At 37.7% G+C, this 15,874-nt stretch overlaps 1 protein-coding gene across 1 annotated transcript in view; it reads right to left on the bottom strand.

Annotated features, from left to right (window-relative positions):
* Positions 1-383: 383 nt before the first annotated feature.
* Positions 384-15,874, bottom strand: part of NUP107 (nucleoporin 107) — a gene marked incomplete at its 5' end in the record, with an annotated part of 33,298 nt that continues 17,807 nt past the window's right edge. The window contains 16 exons of the mRNA XM_082482063.1: positions 384-716; positions 1,681-1,848; positions 2,145-2,258; positions 3,000-3,125; positions 3,297-3,457; positions 3,636-3,738; positions 4,728-4,834; positions 7,776-7,926; positions 8,280-8,318; positions 10,006-10,124; positions 10,564-10,633; positions 11,719-11,767; positions 11,889-12,034; positions 13,431-13,490; positions 14,018-14,094; positions 15,230-15,320. Coding sequence (XP_082338189.1) covers positions 609-716; positions 1,681-1,848; positions 2,145-2,258; positions 3,000-3,125; positions 3,297-3,457; positions 3,636-3,738; positions 4,728-4,834; positions 7,776-7,926; positions 8,280-8,318; positions 10,006-10,124; positions 10,564-10,633; positions 11,719-11,767; positions 11,889-12,034; positions 13,431-13,490; positions 14,018-14,094; positions 15,230-15,320 — 1,689 coding nt within the window. The 3' untranslated portion in view covers positions 384-608. The remainder of the gene's footprint in view (positions 717-1,680; positions 1,849-2,144; positions 2,259-2,999; positions 3,126-3,296; positions 3,458-3,635; positions 3,739-4,727; positions 4,835-7,775; positions 7,927-8,279; positions 8,319-10,005; positions 10,125-10,563; positions 10,634-11,718; positions 11,768-11,888; positions 12,035-13,430; positions 13,491-14,017; positions 14,095-15,229; positions 15,321-15,874) is intronic.

Raw genomic sequence — 15,874 nt, 5'->3', positions numbered from 1 at the left:
AGGTTTCTAAGTAAATTACAAAATCTCAAACTTGGGAATTTGAAAGTACAATCACCTTTCCTCTGGTTCAGGATTACATGAGCATTTTAGCACGAGACCAGTACAAGTCCTGACTGACAGAAGCCCTTCATCCCTTCACTTTCGCTCTTCCTTTGACATTCCTTTCCTCTAGCCCCCAGCATCTGCTGCCTTCTCCCCTGCTTTCCACATACATCCTCCTGCAGTCTCACTTTTCCATCCGCTGTACCCTTGTGCGTTCTTCTCCTGCCGAGTAATGTTTCCAGTCTACAGGCAGCTCTTTGGCATGCAGCAAAGAGATTAGGGAGGTTCATACGCTCAACATATTTATACAACATTTTAGTTTAGAATGAACAAACTTTTTCTGCTTGTGAAGCACTTTTATTAGAAAAAAAAAATACTGTGAAAAAGGTTGTGTATAACAAATATCGTCTCTGAAGTTGGTCAGAATTTTTCAAGTTGCAATTGAAATCTAAGGGCTGGGTTTTTTTCCCTAAAGGTCAGAAGAGCTTATCTGAGTCATGGTTTTGTTCATTTTTATAACCAGAATGTCCATGTTCAGAAGTTCTTGCAAGTATCTACATGAAATCCTATGACTGAATTTCATATCCCAAAGGATCAAGATCCTGGTCCAGAAGCATCAGAGAGGATTCCCTCAGCTTCTGTAGCAGCTTTCGGAGTTCTTCTTTTGAAAACACCTAGAATTAAAAACAAACAAACAAACAACACAAAAACAACCACATAATGAAGTTATATTTATTTGCAATGAATAGCACTGATATAAAAGTAAATAGTGGTTAATTAAATTACTTCTTCCTTCCTTCTTTTTTTCTTTCTCTCCCTCTTTCTTTCTATTTAAGACCGTGCAAACATCAGACATTTCAGAATGGTGTTTAGTAAAGGACTGGAAGCTAGTAGCAGTATCCAAAACCTGAAGGTAGTCTCAAGATAGCTCTGTCTCATAACTACTACAGAGATTACTGGTAAACAGCCAAGTTTAATTTTCCTGTTATTGCTGGCAGAGATCTTGAGACAATCCAGGTGAATGCATAGCATTATTTTTCTCAGCCTTGATGTTTCTTTTCAGATTTCTAATCCTTGGGGTTTTTTTTTTGGGGGGGAGTGTTGTGGTTTAGGTTTTCTTTTGTTGTTGTTACTGGGTTTGGATTTTTGTAAGTGATAAAGTTTTTGGGGTTGTTTTTCAGGCTTTTGGAGAGAAAGAAGGTTAGGTAAACCAAGTACTCTAAAACAAAAGCTGCTTCTACAATGTGCTGAAATGTAATGGAAATTAAAATCAGTTACAATTCTACAGTTCAATTTAGAATAATAGAATTGTTGGGGTTGGAAAAGACCTTTAAGATCATCAAGTCCAAATATTAAACTTAAGTCAGTAGCCCCCATCCAAAAATTAGTAATTGCACTACTCAGAAGAACTGCTTGTCAAAACATTGGCATCATCTTCAGTGTTATGAAGTTAACTCTTTGATTTCTTAAGTCAGCATACAAGGAAACCCTGAACTACTGCAGTGAATGGGAAGAGAGAGAGACTCATGATGTTAAGGAACATATGGCGTATTCCTCTCTATATAGAAGCTGTCTCCACGGTCAACCCACAGAACTTTTAAATGGAAGTTAAGCTGCCTGCAGCTCTCAATAACTCACCATGTAAAGCTTGTGTCGCTCAGAAGCAACCATGTCAGCCAGTCGTAGGCACTCCTGATACTGTCCAGTACTATGTAACACTGTGTGCAGTAAAAAGCACATCATCGGCAGACACAGTTTTCGCAATAAAATCATCTGGTGTGTTCGTTCAGGGTCATCCTCGGCATCCTTGCCATAACAAAATAGTATATTAGTATATGAACATTTACCTTTAAAAGGCAACTCAGCATAACCACATAATTGGTAGCATCAGAGGCAAAAAACTGGACTAACCAGCCTCGACTGGACTGACAGATCCAATTTATATGGTAACTGAAGGGGAAGCAATCTGTAACTGGTCACAGCAAGGCCAGAGTAAATGATAACTGAGTAAACAGACGCACATCAAACTAAAGTTGACAAAGGTACAACTGGGTACTATCTGCACTTTGTGGTCTACGCCATGATATAAAAATTCATTTTACCTCTCTAACGTCAACCATCCATCCTCCATCAACAAAGAGCAACACATTGTACATTTTCTCTTTCACATCAGCTGTAAGAGCATCCAAGAGGCCTTTCCAAATACCATAGTCCATCTGGCAAAGAAACAAAAAATAAACTACTGCAGATCAGGACAATTCCCAAAGCTATTTTAATACACTCTTCACCTAGCATGCAACAGCCAGCACAGCTCCAATTCAAATTAGAATCTTCAGCCAGTTGCCAAAATCTAAAAGCCTGCTGCTAACAACTATTTCCATCCTTGCTTAATTCCCAGTCCAGAGAGTCAGACAGGTTGTTCAGAAGCAGTTGAAGCCACTAGAGGAAGATAATTTTAAACAACTTGTTCTGCCACGCTTATATAAGAAATACTTGTACAAACTGAACACAGTATACTCATACTGGCCAGACATGCAAAAAGAACTTTTGGCAAAACAAACAGAACTGCAGCATCTTTTAGAGGAAAAAAAACATGACAAATGCAAGAAAACAAAACAGCCTTCATCCCCCATTTCCAGGGAAGAGTTAAGAGCAAAATCAAGTACTCAGATTTATTAATGACAGTGATAATCAACACATTATAATGAATATCGACTATTACATTATACAATGCTATATGTAAAGCTGAGTCATATAAGAAAAAAGCATGAAAATTTGTTGTTCAGCGGCATCACTATTCTAACTCCCTCTTTTCAACATAAAACCAGAATAATCTATAATAGAACTCTCAAGCAATATGAATTAGCAGTCTTGTACTCTGCTTCATTAAACTAAGACTGCCCCCTAAGCAAGAATAGAAATGATTATAGCAAATAACAACTTGGACTTTTACCTACCTCATACTTCTTTTGTTTATGTTCATGGGCCACTTTTTCAGTGAAACTTGCTTGTGGTAACAAAGAAGGCTTCTGTGGAGCCGAGTTCATGTGTTTAAACCATTCGTTAAAGGTTTCGTGGGCTTCCTGGATTGCATTGGAAACAGCGTTTGGACATTTTTGACTCTTAATATTACAAGAATGTAATTAAAAGCACAGAACTTAAATCTAACGGACAAAGCTTAAAGTTTCACCACCAAGGCAAAGCTACCATTATTTCTAAATAACGACTGGGAATACAGCATAGTTGAAACTCACCAAATATGCCCGAATACATAAATGTTCCCGTATAGCATTGTCGTCTTCAGCTGGAAGTGGAGTATCCATTCCCTGTTCTTCCCATTGGTTATATATTTCTGCTATAGAGTCTTGGGGAATCTTCACAAACACATCTTTTGCAGCTTCGTGTTTATTGGATGCTATGAGAATGAGAACCGAGTATCAACAGCTTTGCAATTTCCATACTTTATTTTTATAAAAGACAAACCCATGCTTTTTATTAGACTAGATTCAAAGTTGTATCAAATGTAGTGCCAAGAGCCAATGAGAACAAAAGCCAACATTTAAAAAGTCTACAATATTTGTGAAGTTTAGTACCCAAGAACTTCCTCATGATTGCGTTGCTTTGCTTAAGTGCTTCTGCCCTCTGTGCGGGATCAAATACAAGCCAGTCAATTACATCTATTTTCAGCCGGTCGGCCTGTAAAAAAACAACATATAGACTCAGTAACATTTCAAGCATACAGCTGATGTTAGACACATCAAGTCTGGTCAACGAAATACACAAGTTTCTAGAGATCTTTGAATAGCATTACGACATACTAACAAGGACCACTCTATTCACAGCTTCAGCACCAAAAGCATAGACAACAACCTCTGCAATCCAGAATCACTGATAAATCCATTTCGAAGTATTCCCAAGCTATTCAGACCAATGGATGAGCATCAGCTCTCACAAATTTTTATGGATTACCATGCATCTTCCTCAAACTTTAATATGAATCACTGTACAAATATGGTTTATGGAGCCCTTGCTATCATCTTCAAGGGTGCCATCAGCCTGCAACCACAATTTTCCAGCTCTTGCATTACATAAACTACCTATTTGGCTTAGACAGTTTAAACTTTGTACCGAACAGCAAAAAATTGCCACAAGTTTGCAAACTATCAGTTGCTTTCTAAACAGTACTTTGAATGCAAGCTGTCAGCACCGCACTGTCACTAAAGTACTGAGTTGGATCCAACTGACACTCAATAGTGATGACAAGGAAACTGTCAGTAAAGGTAATGTCTGTCGTAGGTAGAATGTGTCACTTGAGCATGTCATAAGGTACCTCTGAGATCCAAAGTATTAATCCTCCTAATTCTTAGAAGTTACAATAATATCCTACTCTCGGCTGCAATGCATTTTGTTATAGTCATTTCACAGGCTTTATCTTCACTTATTGTTTGCCTACAGACATGCTGCCGAGCAACACACACCGCAGCCCAGAAGATCAAGGGGATGCAGAAACAGAGGTTACGAATTTGTGCAATTCAACTCCTCACGTGGTCACATCGAAAGCGCATTTCGCTCACAGGCTTTTTCAAGGCAGTTTCCACCATTGTTGAAAGAGAAATAGAATCATATATGGTAAAAGACTCTAGCTGATTGCAAACCGGAATATCTGCCCTGCAAAGTATACTCACCTCCGTTGTGCCTGTATCTAATATATGGTCATGGTGACTGAATTCACCAGCATCCTTCTTGCGAATGTTTTCAACAACAGTTTTTGTTATGGTTGCAACGTCCAGACCTAGGTTAAGGGAGAACTATGTAACAGTGATCATGAATTCAAACTTGCCACAATATGAATTTGAGACTCCAGTTGTTGACCTTATTCCTTAATACTAGTAATTCCCGCCAGTCTGTTCACACTCACATTGTCAGACTAAATTATAAGCTTTTGAGATACGTAATTTATTGTAGGTATTTTAGAAGAATGATATTTGAGATAACAGAGAACATCAAATATGGGAAAAAAAAAAAGAGTAAGACAATTAACAAGTTTTTCAGTCTGTGCTGCGGACCAGCATGTAGATATATTTGCTAAGACCACTGATTCCTACAATTCTGACGGCAAGACTATGATTTGATAGGATGTGCCAGGAAAAGCTCAGAATAGTTCTTTTACAGAAGCTGAAGCAGGACATTCTATTTTTGAAATCTTAGCCAAGTTTTTCAAAGAAAATGACTAAAAAATGTTTGAAGAAAAGGTAGACACTGAATTCTGCTGTAAATCTATTTCTTTGTGAATTCTGAGTGGCACAGAGGCATTGTCAAACAATGAACAGTACGCTGCTTCACTATAGTCCCTTTTAGTTTGATATACAGGCCTGGAAGGAAGCTTACAAATTAATGCAGGCAACCCATCATGGCTAAGAAAGGGCACTATAAATAGACAAAAAAATAAAGATACTCATAACCGTCCTACATCCACAAGCAGGTATGTACTTTCATAATTAGTCTTCTGAAATAATACGATCATGTCAAGCTTCAGAGCATATATTTGAGACAGACAGCTGACATTTACTTTCCTGCTGTGTTTGGACATAATCCAGAAGCAAAAGTGGTATTTATTTAATTCAGAAAAAGAATTGCAACTCCAGTTTGTTAAAAACCACAATATCACAGAATCACAGAATAGTCAGGGTTGGAAGGGACCTCTGGAGATCATCTAGTCCAACCCCCCTGCCAGAGCAGGGTCATCTACAACAGGTTGCACAGGACAGCGTCCAGGCGGGTTTTGAACGTCTCCAGAGTGGGAGACTCCACAACCTCTCTGGGCAGCCTGTTCCAGTGCTCCACTACCCTCAAAGTGAAGAAGTTCCTCCTCATGTTAAGATGGAACTTCCTATGTTCAAGCTTGTGCCCGTTACCTCTCGTCCTATCAATGGGCACCACTGAAAAAAGACTCCTCCCATCCCTTTGGCATCCTCCCTTTAAGTATTTGAAAGTATTAATAAGATCCCCCCTCAGTCTTCTTTTCTCTAAACTAAAGAGACCCAAGTCCCTCAGCCTTTCCTCATATGAAAGATGTTCTAGTCCCCTAATCATCTTCGTAGCCCTTTGCTGGACCCTCTCCAGCAGATCCCTGTCTTTCTTGAACTGGGGAGCCCAGAACTGGATGCAGTACTCCAGATGCGGCCTCACCAGGGCAGAGTAGAGGGGAAGGATGACCTCCCTCGACCTGCTGGCCACACTCTTTTTGATGCACCCCAGGATGCCATTGGCCCTCTTGGCCGCTAGGGCACATTGCTGGCTCATGGTCATCCTGTTGTCCACCAGGACTCCCAGGTCCGTTTCCACAGAGCTGGTTTCCAGGAGGTCAGCCCCCAACCTGTACTGATGCATGGGGTTATTCGTCCCCAGATGCAGTACCCTACATTTACCCCTGTTGAATTTCATTAGGTATCTCCCTGCCCAACTCTCCAGCCTGTACAGGTCACACTGTAAAGCCGCACAGCCTTCTGGTGTGTCAGCCACTCCTCCCAGTTTAGTGTCATCAGCAAACTTGCTGATGGTACACTCTATCCCTTCATCCAGATCATCGATGAATATATTGAACAGGACTGGACCCAGTACTGACCCTTGAGGGACACCACTCGCTACTGACCTCCAACTAGACTCTGCACCACTAACCACAACCCTCTGAGCTCTATCTGTCAGCCAGTTCTCAATCCACCCCACTGTCCGTTCATCTAGACCGCACTTCCTAAGCTTGCATGTGAGGATGATGTGGGAGACAGTGTCGAAAGCCTTGCCAAAGTCAAGGTAGACAACATCCACTGCCCTCCCCTCATCCACCCATCTAGTCACAATATATCTACTTGAAGGAGTGAGCAGCAAATTAATTTTATTTAATTGAAAAAATACACAGGAAGGAAATTGTATCATCCTCATAGCTAGGTGCTGTGGTTTGGGCTGGACTGGCCACTGAAATGAATGACATGCTCTCTGACCTCTCTCCCTTCAGAGAGAGAAGGAAAAGAGAGAAAGAGACTTATGAGCTAAACTATTTTAATGAAATATTAATAAAATAATAAAAAGAAAAGAATGAAATATATACAATATATACAAACCCAGTATCCAGCTCCCAGAATGATAATCACGTCACTGGCAGGCACTGGGAAAGCCCCAGATTGGACTCAGCAATGGACGGGAACTGGATTCAGGAATGCATGGATCGAGATCAAAAGCAGACAAACAGACAGAGTCCTCCTTGGACATTGGCCATTGATAAAAGAGGGCTGCCCCTTTGATCCCTCAGCTTTTATACTGAGCACGAGGCAGATGGGATGGAATACCCTGTTGGTCAGTTTTGGGTCACCTGTCTTGTCTGCTCCTCCCTGCAGGTGGGACCCACTCTACACTGTTCTGCTTCCAATCCTTCAAATTGGTACATAACAAAGTTAGCTGACCTTGGTTGTTATAGCAATAAGGATAAGCAGGAGCCTCTCTGCATACCATTTCTTGGTCTTATCAGTCTCTGGGAATGGACTACAGTCTTAAAAATACACCGTTAATTTCAGAGAGTTCAGTTAGTTAGAAGAAGCTTAACTGCAAAGTAACATTACTGAACAGAAAATTGGTTCTGTTTTACCTCAAACCAGGGCACTAGGTTTTGCATTAAAAAGTACTGAAAGACAAAATAACCCAGGATATAAATTGATAACTCGAATGTCAGCATATCTCACCTGCATCTTTTGCTAATTCAAGGCAGTGGTGGCGTTGATCACTTTCAGTAACATCTTCGAGAAATAAAGCATACTGAGCTACAGCTAGCTCTGAGGGTAAGTGGCTAACATAAAATGCTATTAAATCTGTATGCTTCTCAGATATCATCCGCTGCAGAATAAGAAGCAGATATTTAGAAAAACATACTGTACTCCTCTGTGTAAACACGTATGTAAAAGTATTTTTTATGTAAAAACATAAATGTGTAACGAATTTCTGATTATTTTGTTCTGATACAATAAAATTCCACTTCTCGGCTTCTAAACAAGGATCAATAAAACTGTCTCTTATTTAAGCACTGCTGACAGAAACTCTGCATATTAGGCAAGTTTCCATGTACCTCTTGAGAACAGAGCATTAACTGCGTCATAGCTCTTTCCATCCTGTAACCTTAAGTCTCCTTTTCTTCCTCCTTTATATCTAAATTACATCAGAGAAAGCAAACTATATTTTTGAAAGCTTACCTGAATGTAGGTCTTTAGGACTTCAACAGAAACTTCCTCCTTATTGCAAATAAATATAAATTAAACTTTAAATCAGATAATGTGGAAAAACAAAAACACAAAAAAAATCCAAAACCCCAAACAAACAAAAAAACCTTTACAGGCTATCACTGTTACACAGACACAAGGTTATTTTGCTTATCCCTGCTTCAGTAATCTACACATTAAAACAGGGTCAGCTGGAAGAACTGTTTCTCTTGGAGAGTGATTAAAAAATACATCTTCTGATTCAAAGATTTAGTGTTCCCAGGATTTTCTTTTTCAGCAACTGCACAATATAGTTTTTGTCTAACTAGAAAGATACTTTTAAAATTGTTTTTCAAATCTCTTCATTTTACCATATTTTTTAAATTAGTAAGTAAAATGTCAGGCGAACAGATGACTATTGCAGTGTGCTACATGCACTGTTGTATTATAGAAAATTCAATTGTTCCCATGTACAGAGTATAAATATCACCTGGCTCATCTGTAATAGCCTATACTAAACAACCAAAGTATAGTCTGAGCACCTGAGACTGCTTTAGCTAAGATTCAAGTGTGTGTTATTGTGAAGAACTATCACTTTAGTTTGATATGTGTAAATGAAATTAGAGATTTTCATCTAAGTATATACATATATGAATTGTACTCAAACATCAAATAAGGAACATCATAAAAGCTTGCACAACTGCCTCTTCCCTCTGAGGTCTACTGAGGGCTGATGAAGTAATCTTCCAGTAAATTCACCTACTCCAAAATTGTAGAGACAATAATCAACAGTTACTCACAATCCCACAATGGAATTTATGTAGGGAATTGCACCCTTTTTGTCCCCTCTGTTAAATATATGCTAATGACTATTCTCCCATACTTTAGCCTAAAGAACTACTCTATGAAACTTTGAGTCTGGCTAAAAAAACTTATGTGTATACACACACACAAGTTCCCCTTAATTAGCTAAATGTTAACTGACTTCAAAATAAACTTCAACAAGGGAATGAAGCAATGATTAGAGGCATGAAAAAAAACCATAATAACTCAGAGCTGTATTTAAATCATCTAATGAAAACACACATTTGTCTTTTGCCAAAACAGGTTACATTCAGAAACTTACTTGATACATAAGCGCTTCTCATTTTTAAAACAGTAGAAAAGGAGAGCTTCTAATTACTTGCGATTGCCTCAGAAAAGAGTAATTGCAGACTGTGCGATCCATCTGCATATTTAGCATAAATAGGCTAGGTAGCTAGTAGGCTATACATAGGGTATATTTGGGGAAAATATGAAAGTTTCAGCTAGCACCAACTACCTCAAGCAAAAACAATTATGAGTTTACAGCAATAGGTACAATTCCAAGGACTGTGTATAAGGTCAGGTTATTATATTCAAAGCATCTTGGCTGCTATGAATAAACCTAACATTGACGTTTGAGTCAGGTCCTTCTCAATAAAGGGCTTATGAGTAGAATCCATCATCCTCAAAAAATAATTTTCAAGCTGAACTGGAGGGGAGGAGGATGATCTGTTCTAATTTTGACTGTTGTATTTAGGCTCCAAGATCAACAAATACACTATTTAAGCATGCACCTTCTCATCAGCCTGGTAGTAATTCACCATCATTGTATGTAGTTAATATATTTACACACGATCATTTCTACTTCGAAGACTAGCTATTGCTATGACAACAAATCAAATACAGGGGAACTTACCTTAGTCTGCAGACCCAAAGTGCGGAAAAACAGAATAAGGTGCGTCATGAAACGAAGGAGGTGTCCTGGGAGCACGCTTCTGTCTTTGGAAAGCCATCTGCTGAATTCTTCCATCAAACCTATAGCCACCAAGGAAATGTCGGTATTACCCATATCACAGGGAAAAAAACACTTAAGAAATATTTCAAAATTATGCATTTATTCAGCAAACATAATTTAGCCTCAAAAGTCCAACAAACCGCAACAGTTCTGGAAAAATTATAGGTGTTTGGCTTAAATATCTGCCGTATGTATTTTGTCGTTTCTCAGAAAAAGTTATAACACCAGTCTCACATACATTCTGACCCATTTACATGACTTCATTACTTCTTTGGAAACTACCTTGTATGTCAAACTGCAGAAAGTCCCTACAGTTCCTGATTAAAGAAGCAACTGAGCTTTTAGGTGGGATTCTCCTACTGTGCGCTTCTAAAATCCATTCACATATAAGTTTCTGGAAAGGTCACTAGAAATAATGTAGTCAGTTGACATTTAAAAATCACTTAGAGAAAAGCTCACCATCCACATCTCCCAGTATAATGAATTTTTGAATCACATGATAGTGTTCTTGATTCTCTTCTATAACCCTCTAGGGATAGAAAAAGAAAGTTCAAACTTTGAATAAAATCTTATAGCATAATGTATAAAGAAAGCAAACTTATAAATAAAGCAAAGGTTCCTTAGGGAAAAAAGCTATCCTATTTCAAAGAGTATTCTGCATAAAGAGCAGGAGAAAAGGCACTTGTACGTCAATGTCAAATTACAAGAATATTGACAAACTGAAAGAACGAAGCAGAATATAGATCTGTAGAGTTAATACTTCCATGGAAGAGATCCAAGGCTGAAGAGGAGAATAAATAATGATGTTACAGAGAACAGATTTTACAAAGTCACAGAAGAAGCAACAATGTGTCTAAATTCTTAAAGAAAAGGCCTGCAAAACTTACTTGAGAAGGAAGAGATTTATTTTTTTTCCAGTAGAGGAATTAATGCATGAAATACAATTCAAGTGCACCTGTAAAGTTGCTATATGGTGAGGATGGCACTAGAAAGGCAAAGGCAGCTGGCTGTAAGATGTCTTTCAACATGTTTTTTTTTCTTAGCAATATGATAAATGCTGTATGTCTATTCATCAAATAAAAGTAAGTGTAGTTTCAATTTCATCTTTACAAAACTAACCTAGAAGTTATATATTCCATCTTAAATGAAATAAGTATCCTCGGTGCTAAAAGTAACAAAGAAACAGAGTCTGTCTAAGCAAATATGCTTTTAAAATTTGAAAGGCCTGTTTTGAAATACGTACACAAACCTCCTATAAAGAAAATGGCATGTAATCAATCTTTGCACATTTTATCAAAGTGTTAAATACTCGATTTATTCTATCTGCTTTGTATGTCTGGCAACACCTGACAGTCAGCTGTTTCTTTAGCACACCCAGCTAGTTTGGCAGATATGGGGCAAAACAAAACCGTATCTTTTTCATCATTAAAACGTGGTGGCATATAGAAAAATCTATTTGAATTGAGAAATTACACGTTACAGAGGTAGAAAACCTACAATAAATGAGTCACTGTGCGTATTTGAGCATTTTGTTAAATAGTGCAGTAAAAGTACAACCTAGTGAATAGTTAAAAATGGTAAACAGTGAGGACAAACACTGTAATTAACAGGTACCTTTTTGTCTGTTGCCTGAAGTTCTTCAAAAACTTTTTCTGAAGTCCAGCTTCAATGTAGGAGAGAAAAGGCAAAAAAACATTATCTTGAGTATTCCAAACAGATCATATACTACACATATACTCCTATGCTTTGTTGAGTGTAGGAGCATAATTTTACTTAAAACTCACTTTGTTTCTAAATAATCTCTAGGGAGCTCTTCCATCTCCTCTGCAGTTATTACTGAGGTTCGTATTTCCTGCTCAACAAGAGTGTCCACCATGACCCTGAAATATGCCCAAACGGTGTCTTCCCAGGTATCACAAACTGGAAGAAGCTACATATTAAAGAAACAGAGCAAAAATTGTCAGAGACGGAGAACTATCAGAATCTGAACAGAGCAACTGTAATTTAGGATCAGATTTCCAGGCACCAAAGCAGACTAATAATCATCTTGAACAGCAGCCTTTCCTTCATCAAAGCAGGATACAAAAAAATCCTTTCACTGAATAATGCTCTAGTTCCTTGGTTATCTTATATCAAAAGGTAGTCAAAAGAAATCGTGCGATCCTCCTTCCAGAGGCAGCACTACTCTGACACCATTCCTCCTCCTGCATACCACCACTTCAGAAAACCAACGCAGATGAAGACTATCCACTTTTCTGCCCAATCATGTTTCAGCAGGATCACTTTGCCTTACTAGTTTATGTCATGGTTGCAAAAGTCGCAGTGCAGTCCTGAGTGGTGAAGGGTAGGAGAAAGGGGGTACCGCTGCTCTGGTGATATAAAGAACTTTATATCCAGTTCTCTGAATCTTGCTAGGCTCTTTCAACAGCGAAACCCTGGGACAATTTGCAGAGAAAATGCTGCATTTCGTGAAACACTGCTCTCTTACTGGAATTTTTAAATTACTGAAATTTAATGTCATTAAATGTCTCTTTGCTCTGTCACAAAAAAAGTAAATATCTTTTGTTCTGTAAGTCTGTATAATTTTACAGTGCCTTTTTTCCTGTAAAAGAACTAATTTTAAATTTCAATGAATAAAATGTGAAAACATTCTCTATTCTCCCTCTTTTTATTTTCTGAATTATTGTTACTACATCATGCCAAGATGGGGGGGGGGGGGGGGGGGGGGGGAAATTAAGCTCCTCAAGCAGGAGCTTACCACTGATTACTATAACAGCAAGGAAACTTCTATGATCATCTGCAACATTCCTCATTATTCTTAAAAATAAAAAAAAAATTAAAATCACTAGTTAGGAATGGGAGAGCACAAAAACATGTGGAGGATTAAGTAGTTCTCTCATTGGATTTAAAGACAAAAGTGAGCATCGTACATAGTATAAAACCTATTAATAATGAAATTCAGGTATAGAATATCTTTGGATACATCACCTTGTCTATAAGAATACTGTGCATGAGCAGGAAGGTGACTATATAAGCTCTTAAATGATACTAAATTAGAAAAGAACTGAAATGGCAACATGAGAACTGCTTGTACCGAAAAGTCAGCAGGAATAATACTAAGAAAAGACTATCAAGTATATTTAATTAAGGCATGTCAATCCTACAAAGAACATGTCAACTAAAGCAGCAATGTTTATTGTCCTATTTACTAGATTTTTGAAAGTACAGTAACCAGTAATTGCAGTATTTCTGATACTATCGCTGTCACATATGAGACATAAAATGCACAACTACCAAACATCACTTAACTAGGAGGCTTGACATACCTGTTTGAGGTTTCCACTCAGTGCTGCATAGATTGCTCTCTCATATCTATTAAACTGCTCCTAAAATAAACAGTAAAAGAAATACAACTTTTAATTAGAGAGCATATGTTTTCTAGTGACTTTACATTTTATTAGAGATCAGTCCATTACAAAATGTTCCATCTAACAGTTTCCAGGAAAAGCTGGAATATCACAGGACATATCAGGAGCCAAAATAAGAATAGCAAGTGACTTCCCCTTCACTGGCATCCCCTTGTAACTTATGTGAAAAATTTATATTGACCTGGAAAGAAAGTAATGTTTTTCCTTTCCCATTCAACTAAGTCAAGATGAAAGTAATAGTTAGTGTCAGCGGTTTCACTTTCAACCAAATAAAGTAAGTCAGACATTTCCTAAGCCTGAAAAATTGGTGCTGTTTATGTAGACTTCTCACTACAGGACATAAATATGTTATTTCAGAAGTTCTCTTAGAAACACTAATTGCAAATCCTATAAGCAGCAAACACAGAGGGGGTAAGTTTACTTAAAATCATTAGTTAAACTTTTCTGAATGCTGTAACATATCAAGCACATCAGCATTATCTTACCTCTTCAGCCATACGCCAACAACTTATTTTCCAAATGCACCTATATGGATTCCCTTGAACAGGCTCCAGCTCTTTTCCTACATGCAATGGACAATTAAAAAAAAAAAAAGAAAAAAAGAAAGAGAAGAAAAAGGTGCTATTAAAAAAAGAGAAACCAGTAAACAAGGTAAAGTCTCTTTTCTGCTGTTAACCCAATTTCAATCCCTTTGGAACTCTTCCCAAAGCATTTTGATGCTTTCAACTGGACTGAAAGGTGGCTTTTCTGGGAAGTCTGGTAAATACACACCTTAAAGTTACAGTTTTTTGAAAACTTAGCTGCTATCTAGCTTTGAAGAAACTAATGTTTTTTACCATAAGATTTCTACAATATTTACATTTGGAAAACACAAATTTAAGGAGAAAAGAAATTTTTATATCTTAAGGAATTAAAACTTCTAAAAAATGTCCCTGCTGCTGTTCTGCATGCATCTGCATGAGGGCATGCACCGTGGAATTAAAACTCATGTAAGACCAAGCAAGGTAGGTACGCTAAAAACAAGGCTAGGACACTGGTGAAGCATGCAGATAAAACTAACAGGCTACCAGGATTTGAAAAGTAGGAAAGTATTATGCCTTCCAGACCTGGCTATGCACAACACTTAGACATGTTCTTACAATCTTTCCTAAATTCTGCAATGTCCTGGGCATAAAGAGAAGAAAGGTACTGTCTTATAAATAGGACCATCTGCAAGGAACTCAAGGAGAAAGGTAATTTAACAATTTTCAAATATTTTAAAAGCATCTCTTTTTCCTGCATATACTTAGCTGAGCCCTAGTCCTACTATACCTTTCTGAAACTGGATATAGAGTCCAACTTTTGTAAGCAAGAAAATGTTTGCTAGGTGGTACAAGTCAGATGCTGAGAACATACAGACTGAAATATTATATGGAGGTGGAGAAGATCTGTCCAGAACTCCGAGACATCTATTTCCTCGTGATTACACTTGATTTTCAAAAAGAAAGTGACTGCATGTTAATTGGATTCAGTGAACTCATACCTTCAACTAAAATAATTTCACACTAGTTTTTACATGTCCAACAGAGATGGCAAAATACAAAATAGGCTCCTAAGGTGAAAAGAAAGAGCTATTTCTCTTTGCCACAGACAGGTATTAAGAAAAAGCCCTCTGCCCTATTTTTACATCTGTCTCAAATACACTTTGAAGCAGGTACCTCCATTTACGTTAGGATCATGATACAATTTCCATCCTTCCAAAGTTGCAGCTCTCCAGGCCTGACCGCATCGTTTGCATAACCGCTGTGCCTGAAAAATAATGGATTTTCTCAGCAACAAACTTCAGGGTAGGAAAACCACCAGCTTCTCCTTTAAAAATCTGAACATTATTAAAACAGTTAATTTGTGTAGAGATTCTACTATGCAAAAAATAAGCACAAAGAACCTTAAATTCAAAACAACGGAAAGATGTCAAAGTAAATAAAATGTCATCAGTGTTTTTTTTCACTAAACATTTTAGGTTTTCTGTCAGTATTTATAGCAATGTGAGCAATATGCTACAGTCTCATCTTTACTAGCTTAAACAGATGTTATGCATCCTTCTGATAAGTTTAGTATAAGGTGTCGTCTTGTTGCTTAGATGTATAATCCATCTCTTCATGCAAGCATATACTTTTCCTTATGACTTTGCTTTCTAAACCCCTCATGCACTTCTAAAAATAGCAATCCCACCTTTCCAATAATGATATTCAATAGCCTATGCACTAGCGCAAACAGGTTTGATTCAAAGCTATTTTGAATAGCATGGAAAGTAGAACAGAAACCATACAAAAAAGATTGCCTACAATTCTTCCAATCTACAC

This window comes from Vanellus vanellus (genome assembly GCF_965231255.1).
Source record: "Vanellus vanellus genome assembly, chromosome: 1".
NCBI classification, from domain to species: Eukaryota; Metazoa; Chordata; class Aves; order Charadriiformes; family Charadriidae; genus Vanellus; species Vanellus vanellus.
The sequence above is the reverse complement of the archived record's forward strand: the minus strand, read 5'-3'. Positions and strand labels throughout refer to the sequence as shown.